This window comes from Tinamus guttatus, unplaced genomic scaffold (genome assembly GCF_059628265.1).
Source record: "Tinamus guttatus ecotype Peru unplaced genomic scaffold, ASM5962826v1 Tinamus_guttatus_pri_ptg000678l, whole genome shotgun sequence".
NCBI lineage: Eukaryota > Metazoa > Chordata > Aves > Tinamiformes > Tinamidae > Tinamus > Tinamus guttatus.
Window position 1 is genome coordinate 389,637 of NW_028289212.1, and position 24,668 is coordinate 414,304.

The window sequence follows — 24,668 nt, forward strand, 5'->3', positions numbered from 1 at the left end:
GCCATTTGGCAGCAAGCTGCAGCAGGGGCCTGCTCGCTGCTTCGTGTCCTGGCTGTATGGGCTGTGCCGTGATGCTCAGGGCTCCTCGCAGTGGGGACAGCCCCATGGTCACGCCAGGCACTCGCTGAGCGTGGGACACATCCAGCAGCACGTCTGCAGCACCCCCTCCTAGGCCCGAGACTGCTGCACAGGAGCATCTTCAACGACAAGAATGAAGTGTGGCTCCATATGGATGTCACCGAGGGCTCCGTTTCAAGTCGACCTTGTCACCAAACGAGAGATGGAACAGCAGGCAGCAAAGAGGAACCTGCAGCGGAGCCCCCGGGCGCTGCAGATGGACTGACACAGGGCACGAACCGGGCCGGGGCCCTGCAGCAGCCCTGAGAGCTCAGTGCGCCGGGCCAGGGACGCAGGGCTTCCTCCCCCTGCAGAAGGTGCTTCCAAACTGTGACCTGCGGGATCTCAGCACAAAGGCAGATGAGGGCTGATAAGCACAGAAAAGACTGCTGAAGACTGATGGTGGCCACAGTGCCACACATGTGAGAACAGCAGTCCTGAACCCCACCTCAGGGCCCAGGATAACTGAGCCCCAGGCACAACAGCCACTGAGCTCTCACGAGGGCTCAAGCAGACTCGAGTGCCTTTCATGAAGCCAAATACATGTTTCCCATTAGAACTGATTTATCTCCGGCAGTGCTTCAGTTTCTTGTGCTTCTGCAATGTGGGAAATCTGGACACCAACTTTGAAATCTATGTTTGCAAACAAAATATGGTCTAAATTATACAAGCCTTATGTAAACTCCATGCAGTTGGAAGTTGCTTGCATATCCCCCACGAGAGATAGCAGGAACTGTCAGTTCTGTAAATTTAATCTGCAGACGCCCTGCACAGGACCAAAACGTGCCCCGTTACTCAACTGCATGAGCCCTGATCTCCAAAGGGAGAGGAGAGATCAGCGCTTGTGCTGCTGCCTCCATCACTTGCCCTTGGCTCTGGAAGGCCCAACCAGCTGGGCTGACTCCCAGGAGGCTCCTGGCTGCTGGGATAGGAGCCAAATTCCTGCTGCAGGGGAAGAGGGAATGTGCAGTATTCAGTGGGCTGAAACCATTGCACCACATCCACCTAGGGCTGCGTTAACCACTTCTCTGAATGTGCAAGAATAGTTCGTGTAGGAGTTAGGAAGTCCATTCCTTCTAGGACATGTAAAAATATTGGCAGAATCAACCATGTGGCACTCAAGATCGGACAATAAGAAACAGATACACTCTCTCTTGCTTAAATGAAAAATGAGTTAGCTCACTGGAAAGGGGAAACATGCTTCTTACCTTGGTACTGGGAGGGAGATTCTGATGGGCGGCTGTGCTTGTGCTTTTTACCATCCTTCCAGTCTATGGCTAAGGCAAGAAAGAAACACCGAGTCAGCACAAGAAGCCACACGACGCTCTCCTCGACATTAACCGGTCATGGACAAGAGAAATGACCTCCCTGTCACAGCCCCAGGTGACCTGGGGACCTACAGCCAATTCTGCACTGCTCTGGGCCTCAAGTCTGTTCCCCAAAGGCTGATAGTGCAAGAAACAGGAGCTCCCATCCCCACCTCTCCAGCCTTCAGCCAACTGGAAGTCTAACATAGTGCACCATAATGCAGCGTGCATTAGTCAGCTGGAACTGCCTTCCCTCAGCAAACTGCTCATCCAAGGGGCTATTCCATGCACCGAGAGCTGACTAATGCACACCCAGCAATACCTTTTAGCTACCACAGTCTGGGCTCATTTATTTTATGCAGCATTTTTAAGGCTATTATAAAAAGCAATTCTGTAATGCTTTGTGAAACCTACCTGGCTGCTATGAAAAGCAGTTCCTTGCAAAAGGAACAAAAATGAAAAGAAAAAAAGAAGAAAAAATGTAAGAAAAGTTTTAAGTTCTCTTGACAAGTGCCTGTAAAAAGGCAGGTTGTTAGCTGCTACTAAGTGGCCTGGAGGATAATCTTGAGCTGTTTAAAGTGGCTTCTGAACCATTATTGTTGCAATCTTCTCTTCCTGACACCTCTTCTCCAACACAATGGACAAGAGGACTGCATGTATGTTTTATCTCTTAAATGTAGAGGGACATACAGAGTGCAGCCATCATTAGAAGCAGACCAGCTAAAAAGCCTCCTTGGAGAGAAAAAGAAGAATAATGAAAAAGCTGGAAGGAAACCCTTACTCTAACTGCTTTCCGATGAAGGATGTTACTCTGCCATCTCCTTCAGAAAACAAGAATAAAGGATATGAAGTATCAAAGCCAGAAACAAAAAGGACTCCTAGGGTGCTTAATGCTCTTCTTGGTGCTGCTCTATCAAGCAGTGTTTGTGCACTCAAATGGACATTTACTTTAGGGAACCCAGCACCCTATTCTGTAGCTGCAGTTACATTTTATTGTTCATCTCACAGATGTCAAAGCCCTCATTACACAGGCTGCAAAACGCAGCGAGGGGGGAGATGCCAAGGCAGCACGAGAATTCCTGGAGGCAAATTACATCCGCCAAGAACAAAAGCAAAAGTCAAATGCATTATTAAAGAAAAAGCAAAAAGACAGAAGATGACAGAATGCAGCAGGTAAGTAGGCCAGGAAGGGACGTGCGCGGGACGGCGGCGCTGGGCGCCGCGGCCGCCGGCTCCGAGGCTGCGCCGCTCTGCAGCCAACCGGCCTCTTTCATCAGCAACCCCCAGGCCGCCTCGCAGCTCTCCCCAGGCCCCGTTTTCCTTCATTTATCTTCACTTCATTAAAGGACAGGCCGCACTGGAGAGGGGGTAATGTAAAATGAAGCACTGGCAAAGCAAGGGGGACATTTAAAAATACTAATAATGAAGGAAGGGGAGAGAGAGAGAAATGGAGCACAGAAATCTCCTGAAATCAACCCTGCGCGCACGCAGCAGATGTGAACAAAGAGCTGCAGAGGATGCTCCAGCCTCAGCTCTTCTCCCTTCCCCCTTCCTCTGAAGCCAGCGGGATGAGATCACGCCAGTCAAATGCACATGTACGGAACATCGCTAAAGGAAATCAATATATTTTTAGTTAGTTCGTTAGTTTTAAGGGCAAAAGGTCCAAGCAGCTCTGCTGCACCCAGCCTGTTTGAGGCTAACGCTCGTGGCCGGGCAGGCGGGACACGGCCCCGCGCGTGCGGCTGCTGCGAGGCCTCAGCACTGCTGAGGGGCCGCTGGGCTCCTGCCGGGAGAGCCGGGGGCCTGTGGAACCTCGGGAGAACTGGGTGTCCATGGAACCCTAGGAGAACTGGGGGCCTGTAGAACCTCGGGAGAACTGGGTGTCCACGGAACCCTGGGAGAACTGGGTGTCCACGGAACCCTGGGAGAGCCGGGGGCCTGTGGAACCTTGGGAGAACTGGGTGTCCACGGAACCCCGGGAGAGCTGGGGGTCTGTGGAACCTCGGGAGAACTGGGTGTCCACGGAACCCCGGGAGAGCTGGGGGCCCGTGGAACCTCGGGAGAACTGGGTGTCCATGGAACCCTAGGAGAACTGGGGGCCTGTAGAACCTCGGGAGAACTGGGTGTCCACGGAACCCTGGGAGAACTGGGTGTCCACGGAACCCCGGGAGAGCTGGGGGCCTGTGGAACCTCGGGAGAACTGGGTGTCCATGGAATCCCAGGAGAGCTGGGGGCCTGTGGAACCTCGGGAGAACTGGGTGTCCATGGAACCCCGGGAGAGCTGGGGGCCTGTGGAACCTCGGGAGAGCTGGGTGTCCATGGAACCCCGGGAGAGCTGGGGGCCTGTGGAACCTCGGGAGAACTGGGTGTCCACGGAACCCCGGGAGAGCCGGGGGCCTGTGGAACCTCGGGAGAGCTGGGTGTCCATGGAACCTCGGGAGAGCTGGGGGCCTGTGGAACCTCGGGAGAACTGGGTGTCCACGGAACCCCGGGAGAGCCGGGGGCCTGTGGAACCTCGGGAGAACTGGGTGTCCATGGAACCCTAGGAGAACTGGGGGCCTGTAGAACCTCGGGAGAACTGGGTGTCCACGGAACCCCGGGAGAGCTGGGGGCCTGGGGAACCTCGGGAGAACTGGGTGTCCATGGAACCCCGGGAGAGCTGGGGGCCTGCAGAACCTCGGGAGGGCTGGGTGTCCACAGAACCCTGGGAGAGGCGGGTGCCTGTGGAACCTCGGGAGAACTGGGTGTCCACGGAATCCCAGGAGAGCTGGGGGCCTGTGGAACCTCGGAAGAACTGGGTGTCCATGGAATCCCGGGAGAGCCGGGGGCCTGTGGAACCTCGGGAGAACTGGGTGTCCGCGGAATCCCGGGACAGGTGGGTGCCTGCAGTCTGCCTCGTCCGCGCGGGGCGGGCGGCCCTGCGCTCCTCGCCTCATCGGGGAGGCCTGTGCCCACGCGGCGGCCGCACGCTGAGCACTGGCAGATGGCGCGGGCGGCCACCCGGCCCCGCGGAGCTGCTCCCCTCTCGGCTGCTCCGAGAAGGAACGGCTCCCTCCCGCGGGCTCCCTTTCGCACCAGGACGTGCCCAGGATGCCTCCCGCGTCTCCGTCCTCCCCTTCTCGGCCTGCTAACTCCCCCGGCCGCTGCTCACCTTTCTGAGGGCCGGGCTTCCGCATTATATCACCCGCCGCCGTCCTGATCCCGGAACCGGCTTGACTTGCAGAGAACGGGAGGTGTCTGGGACAAAAGAAACAAACATGAGAGAAGCCCCCCCGCTTCCCAAGCCTGCCAGGAGATGCAACCTTAACTAATTACACAGCGGGGAGAAAAACACACGCGCTGCCAGTGCAGGGTGAACTGGAAACCTCCCGTTAGAGGCAGGCAGTTCATTTCAAATCCCTGGAAACCAGGTGTCTTTCTCCAATGTGTGGACAACTTAAAATTTATGGCAGCGGGAGCTGCATAAATAAGTGCGGAGCATATGCCAGCCTGTGTGCTAACGGCAGCGCGGGCTCCGCGCGCGGTGCGGAACGCGATGCCGTTCCTGCTCGCTAACAAAGAGAGGCATGGCTGAAATTTCTGCAAGGAAACACGTGGAAATGTAACATTAACTCCGGCAAAGCGGCACTGCGGTCCCCCCACATCAGCCCGGCACTTGCAATTCCAGTGAGTCGCAGCAGTTCTGGGTAATAAGGATGAGAAATTGGACGAGGAGCCAGGAAATACTTTTGCTATTACCACCGCACCGAGCGTCCAAGCTGCGTTACATTTTCTGCTGGTTGGATAAAAACTGGCTAGGCCATCCCCGCCGCCCAAAAAAAGAAGGATTTGCATTCTTGTTCTAGGCATTCTTGTTTATAGAAAATCAAACCTCTCGGGAGATGAGACTCGAGACCCGTATGCCAGGGACTGCTGCCCCTCTGGAAGCAGCCTCGCGTGCAGCGGGCGATCCGCCGAACGTTGCCAAACCCCGACAGAAAATATCTGAACGAACGGCTAAGTCACAAACAAGCCCTTAGGAAAGCGAGTTAAAGCATGTTTTGACACCACGCTAGCTAATGAAAGATGAATTGTGTCAATACAACCCCATTTTGTTCGCAGTGGGGCAGTCGGGCTGGAATACGGCGGCGAAAGGAAGCCGGAGCAGAATAGGGTGCAGAATTTTTGCTTAGAGGGATATTTACAGATCCAACTTGGCTGGACATTTGGATTTTGAAAAACAGCCTTTCTTCCAAAGCTAAGAAAAATGAAGAACTTAATCTGGAAAAATGTGAAAACATCAAGCTTTTCTATGCAGTGCTTTTGAATGTTAAGCAATCTCTGAAATAAGACTAAAGAAAGAAAGAAAAAGTTGTTTTTTTTAATCGAAACAGAGCGGTACAAAGTAGTCTCTATTGCCTCTCAAAAATAGCGTGTGTTTGGCTGCGCATGCCTACGAAAAGGGTAAAGTTTCTTTTCCTTTTAATAACTTCAAGCAATCTACATGTGAAAGCTTATTTACTACTTCTAATGCTTCTTTTCATAGTTTTCTTCAGTCATTTTTATTAAAAACTAACAGGCGTCCAGCCATAACTCCAGGTGAGAGGTGTTACATAAAGGCACCAGACGGGTGTTCACAGTCTCTGGCTCTGATCTCAGCTGTCTGCTTGGCTCCATGCGCACAAAGTGCCTGGACACGAGCTCTGCTGGAGCTCCTAAGCGACTGCTAATCACCAATGTCACTCGTAATCACCAATGTCACTGCTAATCACCAATGTCACTCGTCTGCCTGCGATTGGCGACCGCTCGGATGGGTTTTGAAAAGCCACTTCAGTCCAGGGGCTTCGGAACCATGTGTGGGAAGCACATGCAGCTCTGTAGAAATCTGGGGAGGAAAAGTTCATGAATGTGAAGTTGTTGAGACACTGCGCTTGGAGAGAAGCTCATGAATGTGAAGTTGTTGAGACACCACACTTGGAATACCACACTTTAGCAGCAAGAGCAGAATGCTCAACCCTCGGTCCTTGCCCACACAGCAAGTAGAATAAGAAGTACATGAAGACCAGCACATGAAGACCCACAGCCTATACTGCAGGTACTCGCTCATGGAAGAGAATAAGACAGTGAAAATATTTTCTCAGAGAGGCTCTTCCCCAAATGAGAAGGCTTGGATGGACCTCAGGAGGGCTGCCCGCTCTGCTGGAAGCTCTGTGGGAATGAGCAGCTCACTCTAGAATCCGCTTCTAAAAAATACCGGAATGGATCTGCAGCAGGCTGCTCCCACCTCACCCACGGCTCTGCACCACCAAACTGTCCCACCGCACGAGCCAGCAACACCGCTTCAGCCTGAAAGAACAGCACAGCCCTCACACTGCCCCAGACGCTTGAAAACAAACCAAATGTGCAAAATAATCATCATGTTTTAGCGCCTCATGACACCAAGAGCCGGGACCAAGAGCTACAGCAGGCGCCGTCCGCTCCCGGCCGGCATCTCCAGGTGCTCCGGACAGGCCCCGCTCGCTCTTATTTAGCCACGAGGACAGAGCCGCAGCGCTGGCAACACCGCAAAAATAACCCAGTGTCTCGTCCCCTCTCTCCTTCTTCCTCCTCCCAAAAAGACAACAAAACCAACACACAAAAAGGCTGAGCCTTGTCCATAGCTGCCTGTAGAAGCTGTTCCCCCTCCACCCTGGGGAATGCTCCAAGCACGGGCAGCTACAGCCCTCAGCAGCGTGACCTAACTTCAAAGTTATCCCTGCTCCGAGTGGCGGCTGTTGGTCCACGCGACCTCCAGAAGCTCCTTCCCACACAAACTACTCTTTGATTTTATTTCACTCATAACTACTCAGAAGGGAAGTGCAATCACCCTATAGGCTTTAACAAACTTGAAACACCCTAGGGAAGATGGAGAACTTCAGTCTGGACAGAAGAAAGTAGATGGCAAGGAGGCAAGCGAACAGGCAAGGCAGGATAGGAAATTACACCGTCCAGATGTATTTGCTCTAGTACACTGTTCAGGCATCGAACACCAAGAAAACCTGAGAAGAAGAAATAGCAGGAGGTACAGTTTGGTATGTAAGGGGGAAAAACTACTCACACAGATAAGAATTTGCTTATATACATTAGACACAATATGTCCCAAGATGAACTTGCTGGCTGGGCCAATTACATATTTAGGAGACAATTTTGCATCAAATAAAGCAGGGAGAATCACAGGGCTGAGGCCAGCGAGCTCTGCAGTTCTCTCTCTGCAGAACCTGCCGCCTGTTTGGAAGTGGGTGCCAGCATTTAAGCTCCTGTTTCTCTTTTCTATAGATCTATTTCTCATGCTTATGGCTACCAGTTTATTCCTGAAATTAGGGAGCACAGAAATGGCCTCCTGGGGAGTTGGTTTCCTGAATTTACAGCACAAAAGGAGGAGATCAAGGTGCACATTCATTTCAATGGGATGTCGGTGTCGAACCTAAAAGGGCCAATGGACTTGCTGCCTCTTTTTATGAGAGTAAGGTTGGAGCTGTGGGAAAGACACCAACTTCCACTCACCCAGATATCAAAAGTACCAAGGGCTCCACTGAACTGTCACAAGTTCTAATTCCTCATATCTGTAAGGCAGAAAAGTACAAATACTGCAGCACACCAAAACCTAAAACATAAGAGGCAAAATGAACAAGTTTGCATTTAATTGCAGAAAGGCTAGGTTACCAGCTGCATTATTCATGTTCATATTTAATTCATTTAAAACATCCCAATTTAAATTTAAAGACAGCTGCAACAAACATCCCCACTTGCCACAGCAAAGCGGCACCGAACTTGACACAGTTGAGGTTCAGCTTGCGATGCGAACGGGGCCGTGGCTGTTCAGCACTTTTGATGAAGATCACATCAAGCCAGCTGGGTCTAAACTAGTTCAGCTTTTGTAAGATGAAACTGTCACACAAAGACGGATTTAAAAAGACCAGACTCACGAGTATGAAAAGGAGAAAGACCACAGGAGAGGCGTGTAAAATAACGAGCGGCGTGCAAGGAGATGGGGACTCCACATTACCCTTTCCAAAGTGCAGGAGAGCAAATCTGTCATACTTTATATATGCATATATGAGACTGAAGGAAATTCTATTTATTCAAAACTAACAAACACGCATGATAATGTCTTCATGGAGAACATGATCAAGACAAGTAAATCAGTAATGCTAAAAAAGGATGAACACTCTCCAATGCAAAACTGCACTTACAAGTACATCAAACGAAGCACGAACCTCCCAGGCCACCAGTGCTGTCACTGCAGGCAAAGGGCTGGCTCCAAGGGCAGGGGAACAGCTAGATCTTGCCCACGTTACATTAGCTGCTGCATTTTGGCAAAGAAAACCAGCACTCACCTTCCCGCCAGGCTGCGGGCACCTGCCCTGTGCCAGGGGTCGGACACCAGATTAAGAGGCAATTCGGACAGTTCCTGGGTGATCTTCACAATCCAAATGCCATCTAAGCTGTGATTTCTCACTCTTAATCCTCTCTATGCCAGACAAAGCCTTGTCATGAAACAAGGGAAATCCATTAAAAAAAAAAAAAAAAAAAAAAAAAAGTAAATCAATAGCTGGAAGAATGCCTGGATTTAATGCAGCACCCCAAAGAGAGAGAGACCACCGGGCAGAAAAATGAAGATTTACTGATTGGGTCTATTTTGCTTTTTCTTGTTCTACCTTTGTCAGTTTTGCAGAAAGATGTTTAAAATCAGGCAGCACACGGGAAGCCGGAGCTGGAGGAACATCTTAGGGGGTCCCCTTCGGCCTCTCATTCTCCCAGGCAATTCACAGTGTAACCACCACCAAACTGCACCTTCATGTACTGCAGTTCTCACCGCGCAGTGGGCCCAAGAGCTCATCCTCAGCAGCCCTGCACGGGGAACGGTTCCATTCCCTGCGCCAGACCAGGGAGCTGCCGCTCCGCAAGGTCCTCCCAGGAATTCTGCCAGCTCGGCTGTCACGTCAGCGTGACAAAAAATGAAGAAAACGTGGCTGGAAGGCACTGCCACAGCCCCTCAGACCTCATGAGATGCATGTAATCTCTTTATCTACCAAGCCACTGCTTTTTCAGGGCGCATAATTATGAAAAGAGTCAGCGCTGAGATCCTGCAGGTCTCCTCTCTACCCGTCTTTATTCTGCTAAACGCACCGCACACACAGGAAATATTTCCTGGGGTTGTTTGGACTTCCTATTGTATGAGGAAGATTATGGTGAACCTTGGGATGGAGGCCAAGCTCGTTCTCAGAGCCACCACTGGACTGAATGAGTAGCTGAAGTTTTACTGACAGCCAGGCGAGCTGCAGGCCCCAGGACAAAGCGGCTGCCAGCAGGCAAGGCGCTGTCAGGAAGAGGAGGCAGAAAACTACCAACAGAGAAGCTCAAAAATGGTTTCATGGCCTTGGATACATATCCCACTGATTAAGATCATGAAAAAAAGGAAAAGAAGAGCCTGAGTGTTGCCACAGGACTGTGAGAAATGACGCTTCAGAGAAATCCCATGGGACAGCAACAAGAGCATCCTGGTGGCTTTTTACAACACAGAATGCCTGCAGCCAGGGAGTTATCCCCCCCCCCCCCCCCCCCACAAAAACACAGGATCTCCAGTACTCTGCTCAAAGCTGCTGGTGAAAGTCCCTTCCATATAACTTCTGCTTCAAATGAGTTTTTCCTTCACGGGTATCATCAAACACCACACACATTTCCAATCATAAAGAGCTATCGTTTACAAATCCCCTCAAGAAATGCTCCTATCTGGTGGCTTCTCACTCCAGCTGCTGTCTTAGGTATTTCTGGACATGGTTTCAGCACAGATTCCAGCTGCAGAGTGTTGTGGAGGAAAGGGAAGTTGCAAAGAAGGGTCTAGTTACCTCTAAACCAGGTCAGAACACCGAGAGGAGACACCGGATGAGGTGATGTCCACCACTACATCTGCCTGCTCCTTTCCCACCTTTCTTGCCACGTTTACTTTCAGCAGTGGGGCAAAATAGGTACCTCGAGCCCACTTGTGAAATTAGAGGACACGTGTTCCAGAGCACATTTTCTCTTTGGATTTTCCCACTGGACTTAGTTCCTCAGATTCTTTAGTGACCTGCAGAAACCAAAAGCCTTGATGATCCAAGAGGATGTTCTTCTACCTCTAAGTGTGCCCTGCTTCCCCAGCCGACTGACTCTTCTCCTTTGGTTAGGAGCCCAAAGACAGGACAGAGCTTCCAGCATCCTCAATACCAACATCTGCAGGGCCAGCTACAACCAACAAGCAGTGACAAAATGAACCGACAGACCGAGCCGGTGCTGCACCGGGAATGAAGAGCTACAGATTTAAGAGGCGAGTCAGAATTTATTTTCTTCCCTCTCTTTGCTGTTGTCCCCCTGCACAAGACTGGAGGTTGGTTTCTTGGTGTTAGTGCAAAGCAGCTCTGAACGAAGTCAGATGAAGCTACAGCAGCTGGGGAAGTATCTCTCATGCCGACCTGTCATTAGGGCTTAAAGATGCTCGTTTTCATCCTAGGAGATTTTTCAATGAAATGCTGTAACAATGAATTTATTTCCATTTGGACTAGTGAACCAAAATCCCTAATGGCTGCAAGCCATTGCTTCTCTTTGTACCAGAAATATTTTGTGTTCTTTCCAACATTGCTTTCTCTGGAACTAATTTTATCTATCATGTAAAAAGTGGACTGATAAACTCCAGGCTTCATGGCTGGCTCTTCAGAAACATTCTTGTGAAAGATCTTAAGGGGCGTCTAAGATCTGACCATGAACACTGCATTTCCCTAAACCCTGGGCCAAATCTCAGCGGAGACCATACTGTAAGGGAGGAAAGGAAAAAGCATGTGAAGAACTTGGATAGATCATGTCTCTAATGAAAACATCACCTCTGTGACTCCCTTTGAACACCTTCAGGTCGGAGGGGAGAGGAGATGGATCAATCTGCTGGAAGATGACAGCTGCAGCATCAGGCACGTGGCTCAGCCGAAGGACACGGCGCCGCCTGGCACGACTGCTGGGGAAAGGAAGGAAAACCCCTGGGATTCCAGGAACACTTCGCTTCTCTCTCACAAAAGCCTCAGCATGGGCCTCAGCTCCAAATGAAACGTCACTGTGAACAAACCTTGCTCTCCTTGAAGATTCAGGGGATTCCAATAGAAAAAAAAAAAATATATATATATACACACGTGTTCAGCATGCTCCAGGAACAGGACCCTCTGGCTGAGAGAAATGGAGACAGAGAACAGCTTAAAAAAAGGAAAGGAAAAAAGAAATAAAGCAAGCCCAGGTAGATATCCTGCGTTTGAGGCAGTTGCTGATGAGCTGGTTGTTAAAATTTGCCCGCTCCATTTCTATCCTTTCTATTTCAGTGGAAAATGGAGCTCTGGCTCTTCAGATCCTCTTAGAAAGAGCAAGTTTGACCACTGTAAGAAACATACACATTGAATCAATGAAAAAAAAAGAAAAAAAAAAAAAAAAGGAACTCCTTTGTTTTCTGACTGGTTTTGCTTTGTAAAAACCATGCAAAATCTACGGCCCACCAAGCAGGCCAGAGGGAAACGGGGAATTATGAACTGTTCTTCCCGGGGGCAGAAGTGCCCAAGGTTTGGAGGAAGACCTGGGCTGCCTCCAAATGCCAGGGAGTGGGAACATCCCACCGCGAAGCCTGTCTGACACTGCGCAGACTTACACTAACCACAGAAAACAAATTCCCCTGTCATTACACTCAGGGTTAACAAGATTCATTATGTTTCTGAATTATTCCAGGCAGATTCCCTTGCTGTCGGTCCAGCTGCTGGGGCCTTCTCCTTCTCCCGGGGTGAAGAGGCTCCTGCGCCGCACGCAGATGCCCCTCGAGCCTGCGGGTCACCCCAGGTCTGCACAAGCAGCGGGTCCCTGTTCTGCTCACCTGGGTCCCAAGTAAAGCTCAGGGAGCTCCGGCAGTCCAGATGACTGCAAGAGGTGGGTGTATTTCGGGGGGGCGAGACAGTCAATTAGCAAAAGTGAAAAGATAAACATGTTGCTGAAATAGATGAGTATCTCCGTGGCATTCCCCAAAGGCAGCCTCTTACATGCAGGAAACGGAGCAAGTGCCGCACGAGAAGAACCTGCCAAAGCAAGGGACTGAATCCCTACGATCCCGGCTGATGTTCCTGCCCCTGAACCGCCTGTGTTATCACTATGTGCTGTCAGGACAACCTTTCTCTCTCCACGACATGACTGGGAACGAAACATCCCTCCTAGAGTAAACTGTGACTCCTCTCCTGATGGTAGTTGCTGTATATACGTGGCACCAGAAAGGTGCCCCACAGTGCGAACTCCTCACAGGTCCCTGTTCACCACCTGGGATTCTCCAAATAGAGAGAGAAAAAACCCACAGAATTAACCTTACACTCACCCTCAGCTGGGCTCTACTAATTAACTAATTAACAAAGGTAACTAGGTACTAATTAACAAAATGAAAGTATTTCCGGGGAAGTAATATATATCCTATCCCTAGCAAGAAGAAATGAGATAATTCAGAAAGAAATGCCTGAAGTCCTGCTGTGTCTCTACTGAGAATGTCACAACAGACAGGGCAAAGGCTCGCCAAACCCAGTGCCAAAATTCGAGGCAGATTCTGCATTAATTACTGCTAAGTTTTATAAAGTTTTAGCATAACATCCTCAGGAGATAGCAAGCAGGAAAGAGCAGTTTGAAGGTGGAAAATAAAATGGGAGAGGTAATTAGGAGACCCAACAGAAACATAAATGAGCAAAAACTTGGAGGAAGAGGGGCAGGAGATGATTGAAGCCGTTACATGCCCATGCACCTCCCAAGTCTCCCCGTGCAGAGGAGGAGGAGGGAGCCCCCGAGGACAGACCCACAGGACAAGTGTTTCCACCAAACCTGCAGGAAGGGAACTGGGAGCTGAGGGCGACACGGGCCTGAAGAAAACACAGGGGGCAAAAGGACCCCCGTCTGCTATGAGAGAGATCCTAGAGAAGTGGAGGAAGATGGTCATTATATATATCTAGAACAGCATTTCCTGCCTTGTCGTCAGTTCTGTAAGTGATTTTAATGGTTAAATTGAATGTTGTAACATTCCTTGGGAAAATAAGCAAGATGAAAACTTTTATCCTTAAGCCCCAGTTGGTATCAAAGCAGCCTCTCCAAGTACATTTTACTTAACTTGCATGACAGGCTCCATTCCTATGACAAAATCTCAATATTTCTCTCATCCAGCACCCAGAAACAAAGCTCTCTAGGGTCAAGAAATGATCTTTATACCCTGCTGCAGCGGCAGGCTGGGATCCAGCACTGATACAGTCGCGTCCTCAGAATTCAATTCAGTCCCCAGCTGGTAAGCAGCATTAAGGGAATGAAACGGACAGTGACTCCAAAGTCACAGCTCACTTAAGGGTGACAAAAAGCTGTCACTGCCTCCACATCCATACGAGCAGATCCAATAAATACCATTAGCTCTGTCCTCCTGAATCGGACAGAAGTTCTTCAGAAGAGACAAAGCAAAGCGACCCCTTCACTACACAAGTCCTCACAGAGCAAAAAGCCCAAGGTCTCCCCGGCCAGGCAGCAGCCTGAGATTCAGAGTTAAGTTTCTTCTAACAACTCCAGCAGTAGCTTCCTCCTGCTTAAATGAGGGATATTAGTGAAAAAGCTCCAGCTGATTTGCCGTGCCTGCAAGGGAAGAGTGAAGAGTGGGTGTATACATACATATACATATTTTATATATATATATAAACTGGAATAGTGGCTGGATAACGCAGAGAGCCCAACCCTGAGAACCAGGGTGCCTCCCGGGACGATTTGTGCCATCGTCCCCCCTGCCCACACGAGGGCAGCGGCCTCCACGTCCCCGGGCCTTGCGGCCAAGCCGGGGCCTCCCGGGAGCAGAGGAGCTCGGAGCGGCTCCGGGAAGCCGGAGCGGCCGGGCGCCGGCAGCCGGCGAGCGGCCCGGCTCTGTATTCCCACTGCTGCCGAGCTGTATTAATGCATCGATTCCTTCACGAAAAGCAAGGAAATTGCAGCAGGGCAACACGTCTAGAGAGCCCAGAAGAGCCAGCGCACCGCGGATGTGTATTAATTACTGCTTGCTATATTTATCCGGCGTGTAGCTTTGGTCTCATCTGCAGCTTCAGGAGCGGGAGTCCCAGGAGTCGAAACTGCAAATCTGCTGCAAGAGGTGAAATTTCCTCTCCGAGCTGCAAAGTCGGGATATAAAGAAATTCTCCCAAGTGCCCATCAAAACTTCCGTACGTTTTAATAAGAGAAGAAGCAGCGATCTAGCAGGAACGTGATCTCAGGAGGATTGCTACCTGAGAGAGGGAAAAACACTGCAAGGAAATCTGAACAGTGTTTTGGTTATGTAAAGAAAAAGTGGTTTGGCTGTTTTACATTCACGAAAGGTCAAAAATTTAGAAACCATGGAAAAAACGAAAAAAAAAAAGGAAAAATGGGACTGTCAACTGTCACTGTGGAATCTCTTATTTTGGCAAGAACGTGTAGGTACCGCAGACGCCAGCTGAAAAGAAAATGCAACCACAAGCCACTGAAAGCCCATCCTGCAGCTGGAGAGCCCTCCAGCCGAGCAGCCAACGAGAAATCCAGCATTCCGGAGCAGAGCTGCTGGGCATTAAACTACCTGCTGGACATTCTGCACTGCTCATAGAGTTGGCAAATAGCACGGGAATTTGCAGATTTCCCGGCTGGCATCAGTGTGAAGCCTCGTAACAAAACAGGCCCTTTGGTGGGTGGGTAGCACTGAGTCTAGTTGCCCCATCCGCACACAGATATTGTCTCAGCAACGTAGAGAGGAGAGCAAAGCTCAGAGTGAGGGAAAACGAGTGCAGATAACGAAGGTGTCCCCGAGCCTTCCTGTAACCCTGCACAACAGTGGGGCTGCCCAGAATTAGAGGGCAGAGAGCAGATGATGCCAGGGCGGAGTTGATCCCTTTGGCACTGTCAATGCGCAGCAGGGTCCAGACCCTCTCGCCACGCTGGGGATGAAGGTGGCACCTGCTGCCTTCGTTCTGGTGCTGCAGAACCGAACTCGCTGGCAGGGACACGTGAGAAACCAGAGGAACCAGCCAGCTGCCAGTTTCACACCCCTTAGAGCAGCACCCACGTGCACACATGTGCAATTAAAGCAGAGACCGGTGGGTCACAGTTACCCGCTGTGCTATGTAAACCATGCCCAAAGTCACCTACCAAAGGCATTTTGCTGCAAAAGCATTTTTGTGAGGTGCCCAAGTGCAGTGACAGAAATACAGAGTCCGGCATCAAGTGCTCTGAACCTGGGGAATCCCACAAACCTCAGTCATGTGCAGTGCAGGACACGGGAACCACGGGCGACACAATTACTGAAGTGGGAAAAAACCACTAAGGCAGGAATAACAGCAGAGATTATTCCTTTCTGGGGAAATGCAGAGCTAAGACATGCACAAACACAAGGGCTTTCCTCATCAGACCCTACAATATCCAACCACAGGCAGCACCCAGGGCCACAGAGGGACAACACGAACACGGTCTAGGAACACATTCTAGGGATACGTTCCTCCAGGAATTCTCCTGGAGCAGAAGAGAATTGGAGTTTTAGTACATAAAACCACAGTGGCTACATGTAATGCACTATATTCCCAAGAGCTGGCCAGGCACGAGGGCAGGAGCATCACGGAGGAGAGTCATGCACGCTGGTCTCCAACATCTCCTTTCAAAGAGTAGCAACCTTCAGTTCAAAAATGTAATCCAGGAAAATGTGAGCCCCAGGGATAGCAATTAGCGGATCCTAAGGCATGCAAAACACAGAATGGAAGCAGCGTAACCACACTAAGAAATCTTCATGCCCTACCAAGAGCTTCAGCATCTTCACTGCTTTACACAGGGACACGTTCCCATCAATACCAAGCGGCCTGGATTTCACTTCCTCTCGGTAGGAATCACAGATAAATGTCAATTTGAGATCATTCGCTTCAAAACATTATCAATGACAGCAACGGAAGAAATGTTATGGTAATGCTTTAAAGATACTACAAGCAGACTTCTTATCATAGGAAAAGATAGGAAATTAGGTGCAAATCATGAAGCCCCACAGCAAATGCCTATCTTAAAACATTCAACTACAGCCAAAGGAGACAAAAACCCCTCCTTGTGCCAGAGCAACGCGCTGCTCTTCCCTGCTCAGCAATACTTTTAACAGCATCTCGATACCGTGCTCTGAAGCAATGTAACTTTTAATGGCTTCTCCTGGTTTTTATGAGACGCAGTACAAACAAGAACCTTCCTAAGATGTTGGAGGCCCGCATTTTAGCATGAATATAATGGGAAATGAGCAAACCGGGGATGGACAGTCTTGGTACCGCACATTTCACCTCGAGCACCGCGTTTGCGCCGGCGTCACTGCGGACGAAGGGCTGCAGCCCTGGCCCAAACAGCACAGCCAGCAGCCACGGCGGTGGCTTCCCCAGTCACACGTGTCACTAACCGAACGGCAGCGCCCAGGAGCCAGCAGGAGCTCTCCAACATCACAGCAAAGCGCCAAGGTCAAACCCTGCAAAACAGCCGCTTTTCCATATTTATGGGTATTTTCTCCTCTTCGGTACCTCGGCAAAGAGAAGATTGACTGTCAAAATGACGGGGTTAAAATACAGCAATACCAGCCAGACATTAAGCAAAGCTGCTTAATCATATGAATAGTCTAGCACTGGAATATGCTGCTGAGGAAAGCATGAATCACCATCATTGAAAATCTTTAAGAACGGCTTAGGCAAACCTCTATCAAGAAACATTAGGTGCAGCTAATCCTTCAAGGTCACTTCTAGAAATAGGGAAATAACCAAGACTTTCTTCCTAGGCATGTGAATTTGATCACACAAGGGCTGCTGCTTTTGGTGACTGAAACATCTTTTTTAAATTCGCCAGAGCAAGACAAAAATAAATAAATAAATAAAAAATACTTGGCTTATAATGAGCAGCAGCCCCCGGGCAGCAGAACATTCACTCTGCTTATTTTTAGCAAACGGAATTGGTTTAACTTCCTCATTTTCCCACATCAGACTTCATCATCTTTGCTGCCTGTTCGCTCTGCCTTGACTTAAATAACACTCCCAGTGTGTAAAGAGGACATTTCTCATGCCTCACTTAAGTGACTTTGGCAAGAAAGGTCACGTTGCACCGGAAAAAGGGACACGGAGTTGAGGGACCACGGAGCAGCGCGAGGGAAGAGCCCAGCACACACCAGGAGAGGCTGTTTTCCTGACTAATCCGAAGAGGCCGCTCAGGGCATCAGTTTGAGGCAGGTTCTCTGAACGCACAGCACAAAACACAGCTCTGGCAACACAGGAACCAAAACAGCTCCCTCAACGTCTGGTGGATTGAGGCCTGGCTGGATGGCAGAGCCCAGAGCGGGGTGACAAAGGGGCCCAGTCTAGTTGGAGGCCTGTGGCCAGTGGTGTCCCCAGGAGGCAGTTCTGGGCCCAGGGCTGTTCAACTTGCTCGTCAATGACTTGGATGAGGGCACAGAGGGCACCCTCAGCAAGTTTGCAGATGACACCAACCTGGGAGGAGTCGCAGACGCTCCCGAGGGCTGCGCTGCCATTCAGAGGGACCTGGACAGGATGGAGAGTGGGGCAGAGAGGAACCCCCTGAGGTTCAACAAGGACAAGTGCTGAGTCCTGCACCTGGGGAGGAATAACCCCAGGCACCAGCACAGACTAGGGGCTGACCTGCTGGAAAGCAGCTCCGCGGAGAGGGATCTGGGAGTCCTGATTGACACCAAGTTCCCCATGAGGCAGCAGGGTGCCCTCATGGCCAAGAAGGCCAATGGGCTCCTGGCTGCAGCAGGAGGAGCGTTGGCAGCAGGGCCAGGAGGGGATCCTGCCCCTCTGCTCAGCTCTGGGGAGGCACCTGGAGCATTGGGGGCAGCTCTGGGCTCCCCAGGACAGGAGGGACATGGAGCTGCTAGAGAGGGTCCAGGACAGAGCCCCGAAGATAATGAAGGGACTGGAGCATCGTGTGAGGAAAGACTAAGTGAGCTGGACCTGGTTAGTCTGGAGAAGAGAAGATTGAGAGGGATCTGACCAACATGTTCAAGTACCTGAGGGGTGAATGTAGGGAGGATGGGGCCAGGCTCTTCTCAGTAGTGGCCAGGGACAGGACAAGGGGTCATGGGTACCAGCTGAAATCCAGGCAGTTCCATCTCCATGTGAGGAAGAACTTCTTTCCTGTGAGGGTGCCAGAGCCCTGGCACAGGCTGCCCAGAGAGGCTGTGCAGGCTGCTTCTGTGGAGATCTTCAAACCTGCCTGGATGCCGCCCTGTGCCCCTGCTCTGGGTGTCCCTGCTGGAGCAGGGGTTGGACTAGGTCATCTCTAGAGGTCCCTTCCAACCTCAACCGTCCTGGGATTCTGTGACATTGCAGCAGGGAACCCAGCTCTGATTCGAGCACAACGCTGAGCACCAACAAAGGAGGAGGCAAACTGCCTTTTAATTCAATCAATTCTGATCTCAGGAAGACCAGTGCTGGTTCGTTCATCTGTAGCATTGCAAGTGTGCGGTGTTTCAAGACAACACTCTTGTCCACCTTGCCTCCTGAGAGGTGGCTATCCAAATGTTATCCAAATGAACCAGGACGTTCACCTTCTCCTTCAGCCACAGTCCAACATCTTCAGCTCCTGATGGGGATGAATCTGCACAAAACTGCTCGCCTATGAGCTCAGAGAGCTGAGGCACTGCCTCCAATTCCCTTTAAAATCCCTTTTCCGGGGGGAGAATTATTTGGTAGGTGCCTGGACAAACCCTGAAGCCATCAGTACCATCTATGACAGGGCTTAAACCCACCTGTGGTTGGCTGCCAGAAACCATCAAAGAAGAGGCAAGTATTATTCTGTATTCCATAAAAAGTACAACTCAGACTGCACTGTCCTGGCATTAAAGTACTGAGCACCGGGTGGTCGACAGCAATGGCTGGACTGCCCGTCACCTCCGTGGCAGCTCATGATCGAAGCTCCTCCAAAAGTTTACTCCTGGGGAGCACTGCTGTCTATGCAGACATTCAAGAAGGGCATGGTTTCAAAACCACGAGGCAATGCGCTAGTGCTGGTGCTCAGAAACCCTCACCAGAGGCTTATTTGACACGACCAGCCCAGCCTTTGGACACACTGGGTATTTTTTAAGCTTGGTAAGGGAGAAATTGAGAGAATTTAAGCTTGCTAAGACATACATGGACAAGTCAACGACTCAAAGCCTGCTAGTCTCATCCCAAACTGAATTTTACTTGCAGCCAAAGAAGAAATAAAGATAGGGAGCTAGGTGCAAACATTAATGCTTTCAGAGAGTCAAACAGGCCACACTTTAACCTAGAGCAGCACCGGAGCCCACAGCACTAGCACACTGCTGCAGAGTCAGCACGTAAGAACATCAAGCCAAGTCTGCTGCCACAAGCACACAGTTCAACAGATAAATATTCAAAAGCCAGATCTGCATTATTTTCTTACATAACTGTACTCAGACATACCTAAAATGGAGCCATTTCAGCCTGCTGCTTATTGCTGCTCCAAGAGGCTCAACTAGCACCGTCCTACCTTAGCAGCCTTGGCCCAGCACAACTCCAGTACCTTAGGACACGTGTGGGCCAACAGCGGGAAGCCCACGGGAGGGCAGAGAGAACAATCTGTGGTCCAGAAAACAAGGCGGGAGAGCACAGAAACAGAGCGTGTTCAGGTCAGGAAAGACAAATAAGCTAATTCTTCAAATATGTAAAACACAGCCGCAGAGATGCAAGGAATACAGTGCCCTCCATGCTCCTGAAAGAGCAGAGAAGAAGAAAGCGGCTTAAACTGTGAAACAGAGGAAGATTTTCATGGTGTTTGAGCTAAATCTAACAGCAAGGATACTCAGGAATTAGTTACTGCCTAAACTCGGAGTTAGGAGCTACGCTCTGTACAAAACTGCCATGAGCAAGAGCCTTAACAGAACAAACATTAGGCAGGGATGGTTTAGATATGCACCTGATCTTACCCAGCAAAGGAAACAGACCTCTTGAGGTCCTTTCCAGACACATTTTGCCTGAGGCTATGAAACAAAGTTTCCCAGATTCCTTTAAATTACACTTAAGGCAAGGACAAAGCTCACCTAACACTCACATTTTATACCCTAACAGCATCTTTCGCTTAAAGACAACAGATGAGGAATACAAAATTCACCAAGTTTCCAGGCAAGTAACTGGAAAGTAAACATTGGTAGAATTTTATAGACAGGAAAAAGTGGAGGATCTGAAGTGATTAGAAAACTCCCAGTCTTGCTCCAAATTCTAGATTCATTTTGTTTGGAATAATCACCTGATTTATTTAAGACCAAATACTTAACTAAAAAGTTAATTATCAAGATGTAGATTTACAACTCCCTACGCTGTAAATGCCGAGTCAGGAGCAGCTATGGCCAAGCTCTCCCCCTCAAAGTGTGTTTTAAGCTTTGCTAAATAGAAGTTCTTATACAGCACAGGAATATGTGTATTTGAATTACCTATTGTAACCGCCACCTCCGTGTGTTTTCACACCGTCTGCTTGGCAGATTCTGAATTACCCCCTTAAGGCTGCAGCCCCCATCGCTTGTACTGAGCTTCAGCAGCAACTTTTACTCCCTGCATACAACCAAGCCACATAACGGCCTTGGTGACAGCCCCGAAGTGTCAGAGGAGTACAAAATTATAATCTTATATTGCAGATATTTCCAGGAAGCTTCTCAGCATATCCCATCCTGGCCAGCAAAAGGAGGAGAATAAGTTTCAGGAGCAAAGAGGAAGCTACGGGCAGGGAGGAGAGGTAGCTGTTCCCCCGCGCGCGGCCGCCGTTTAACCAGCACCGTGCAGTTATCGCGGCAACCGAATCGATACGGGGAAATATTTTCCTCCCCGTGGCTTCCCACTGGCTGCTGAAGAGGAGCTACCACATGGCTGCTCCCAGCCACTCAGGAACGCGGCGCTTCCTATCAACAACAACATAAACAGAACCGACGCCAGAAATCAAAGCAGGCGACCACCGAGCTCGGTCTTTACGTCCTTATTTCACCCACAAAAACCATCGGTCTGGGTGTTCAGCGCTGCTGAACCCAAACGCCAGAGGGATGCAGTTTTTTTGGCACGTCCACAACTTAGGCCACGTCTTGAGATTTCCCATCCCTGCTTTTGATCATCGGGACTCCAAAGCGCTGTCACGACTACACAGGGCACGACTACATCTGCTTCCAAGGGCAGATTAAACCCGGGCAAGCGCTGCAGGCACGGGTCTGACACCGCTTTTATTTTTAAACCTCTCACTCTTCCTAAGCAGCCCCAACGTGGTTCCCCTCGAGTGCCTGACGCTGCGCGGCCCTGAGGGGAAACCCGACGTTTCCTGCCAGCCCTGCGGGACGGCAAGGACGGGATGTCCCTGCCGGCAGCAGGATGGCCCTGCCCGCAGTGCTGCCTCGGGGCCGCGGCACAAGCGATGCCCGTCCGGCTCCGAGCTCTACCCTCGCCCGCCCTCCCAACACGCTGCAGCCTCGGCACTTCGTCCCACACGGCTCACACAGGGATGAGAGGACCAGAGTGTCGGGAATTACGCGGGCCGGCAGCACTAGCACCGGCCCTGGCACCGCTCGGCGCCCGCTCTCCTTCCACACGAGATGCCCATGGGGAAATCACCCACGGCGGGGGCAGAGCCGCTGCCCTTGGCGGCGGCAGGAACTTGGAGGCCTCCGCAAACCGCAGCTGCCCCGCGGCGCCTCCCGGCCCGGCCGCGCTCCAGAGCCGGGGGACAAACCCCCTTCCCCAAAACTTCCCCCCGGGCCAGCCCCGCGCAGGCCGGCGGCGGCCAAGGAGGCTCCGCCGCGGCCGGCCGGGCTCCAACAGGTGCCGGCGCCCGGGGCGGCTGTGGCGGCCGCCGCCTCCCGGGGCCGCCCCGGGGCTGCAGGCGGCGGCGGGGCCTGGCGCGGGCGCGGCCGCGCTCAGAGACGGCTCCGCGCCGAGCCGGGCCGGACCGGACCGGACCGGGCCGCGCAGGCCGCGCGCGGGGCCGCCCGCTCCGCCCCGTTCCGCCCCGCTCCGCGCGCGGCGCCGCGAGGCCGCGGGCCCCGCCGCCCCTCACCTGCGCGGCCGCCCAGCGCTGCTCAGGCCCGCGCCGCCGCCGCCGCCATGTTCGCGATGCGCAGTGAGGGCGGAGGGGCCGCCGCGCCGCCCAGCCCGGCCCGGCGCCGCCCCCCGCCGGGGCCGCCCCCGACACCCGCGCGGCCCCGGGCGCCGCCTCGGCGCTGCCTGCGCTAGGGCAAAACCCCCTCCAACAGCCGCCGGGCACGGGCCTGCCCGCCGCACCCGGGGGCTCGCGGGGTCCCCTGGCCCTCGTCCCAGCTGGCGGTGTCCTCGCTAGCGCTCCGGCTGCTGTCAGACACTTGAAGTGTCTCCCCGGCTTGAAACGGCCCACGGTCAGCGTGGCCGTGGGGAGCAGCTCTCCCCACACCGCCACCCGCCGCCCTGTCCCCAGCTCCGGGTGTCACTGTCCCCCTCCCAGGATCTAGGCTCTCGCGGTGCTCATGGAGGTCAAGGTCCGGTTTGCGGGTGCCACAGCCCGGCTGCTCCCTCCAGGTGTTCTGGCAGCTGGATTTGCCGTGCTGAAGGTGTTGCTTCCTTTGCAAGACGCTGCCAGTGAAGAAGAAAGACGTGCAGCTAAAATAGCAATTAGGTCATGCTGCAGCTGAATGCGGAGCGCACGATTGTGTCCTCTGCCTGCTGGCTTTCCAGGGAAAAAAATGTACTGGTTTCTGAAGATCCAGTCTCGTCTGCATGGCCACTCGTGTGAACGGTCAGTGGATCTACAGGACTGCACTGGGTAACTGACTTCTCACGAGAGAGGTGTTTCACCCGGACAGTGGCGACATGGCTTTGCGGTGACGCTCGTGGACATACCTGACGGGCGTTCTCTGTGAGAAGGCACTTGAGAACTCCCCAAAGCACACGCTGACATGACTAACGTCTTCGCCTTTCCGCGAAACCCAGGGGTCAACATGGAAATGCAGAGCAGAGGGCACGATAGCAATGTTGGCCAAAGCTCGAGCCGCAGCAAGGTGCTCTGCAGCCCACTGCGCTGCGGTCACCTTGGCTGTAGGGTGCTGGTGTTCGTGGGGATCTGCTCCAGCTGCCGGCACGTTTTCACTAAAGGGATTCACCTCCCCTGTACTCCGTGCTTATGAGGCCGCACCTCAGATACCGTGTTCAGTTTTGGGCCCCTCACCACAAGGAAGACATGGAGGTGCTGGAGCGTGTCCAAAGGAGGGCAGCGAGGCTGGGGAAGGGCTGGAGAACAGACACCATGAGCAGTGGCTGAGGGAGCCAGGGTTGTTCAGTCTGGAGAGGAGGAGGCTCCAGGGAGACCTTATCGCTCTCTACGACTACCTGAAAGGAGGTGGGGAAGGTCTCTTCTCCAAAATAACTAGCGATAGGACAAGAGGAAATGGCCTCAAGTTGCGCCAGGGGAGGTTCAGGTTAGACATTAGGAAGAATTTCTACATGAAAAGATTAGTGAAGCATTGGAACAGGCTGCCCAGGGAAGTGGTGGAGTCACCGTCACTGGCAGTGTTCAAGAAACACAGAGATGCGGCCCTTAGGGACACAGTTTAGCAGGATGATGTCAAAGGGTCTGTGGTTGGACTTGGTGATCTTGAAGGTCTTTTCCAACCATAATGATTCTGTGATTCTATGACTCGGAGCTTCTCTCAGCCAGGGCACGTAACCTGCACCCTCCTTGGGTTCCACCTCAGCAAGCTGTCCCTGACCCATGGGTGGCACCAAGGGGTCTCCTGACCGCAGGTTTCTCATGCACTGTGAAGGTAAAGCCCTGATTCTGGCTGGCCTGTAGGTAATGTATGGGCATAGCAAGTAGTCCACCACCCACTGACAAGACAATAAGATTATTAGACATGCAGTTGTGCATGCAGGTTGAATTTATGAGGTTTGAGGAGAAAACTTGTCAAGGAGAAATTGTTCCAGAAGGTTTTGTTTTGTTTTGTTTTGTTTTGTTTTACTGAGTTGGATTAACTACTGCTGAAGACAAGAACTGGTCTGGAAACCCTGTTGTTCCTCAAATATTCCCATTGAAGGAATGGGCACTTGGAAATGATGGTGAGTGTGTTTGTTTTAATCAATTATAATGATGTAAAATAGACATATGTTCATGTCTGTGTCAGGGTTTCTCGGAGCTACCTATCCACGTGGTGTCTGATATCTATATTAG

General features: G+C 51.6%; 1 protein-coding gene across 4 annotated transcripts in view; it reads right to left on the minus strand.

Moving 5' to 3' along the window:
* SCMH1 (Scm polycomb group protein homolog 1) overlaps positions 1–22,564 on the minus strand; it is a 67,553-nt gene extending 44,989 nt beyond the window's left edge. For all 4 annotated transcript variants that reach the window (XM_088536606.1, XM_088536605.1, XM_088536604.1 and 1 more), the window contains exons 1-3: positions 22,530–22,564; positions 4,576–4,661; positions 1,326–1,394 (exon numbers count right to left, since the gene is read on the minus strand). In XM_088536606.1, the coding sequence (XP_088392732.1) occupies positions 1,326–1,394; positions 4,576–4,600 (94 nt within the window). In that variant the 5' untranslated portion in view covers positions 4,601–4,661; positions 22,530–22,564. The remainder of the gene's footprint in view (positions 1–1,325; positions 1,395–4,575; positions 4,662–22,529) is intronic.
* Positions 22,565–24,668: the final 2,104 nt, after the last annotated feature.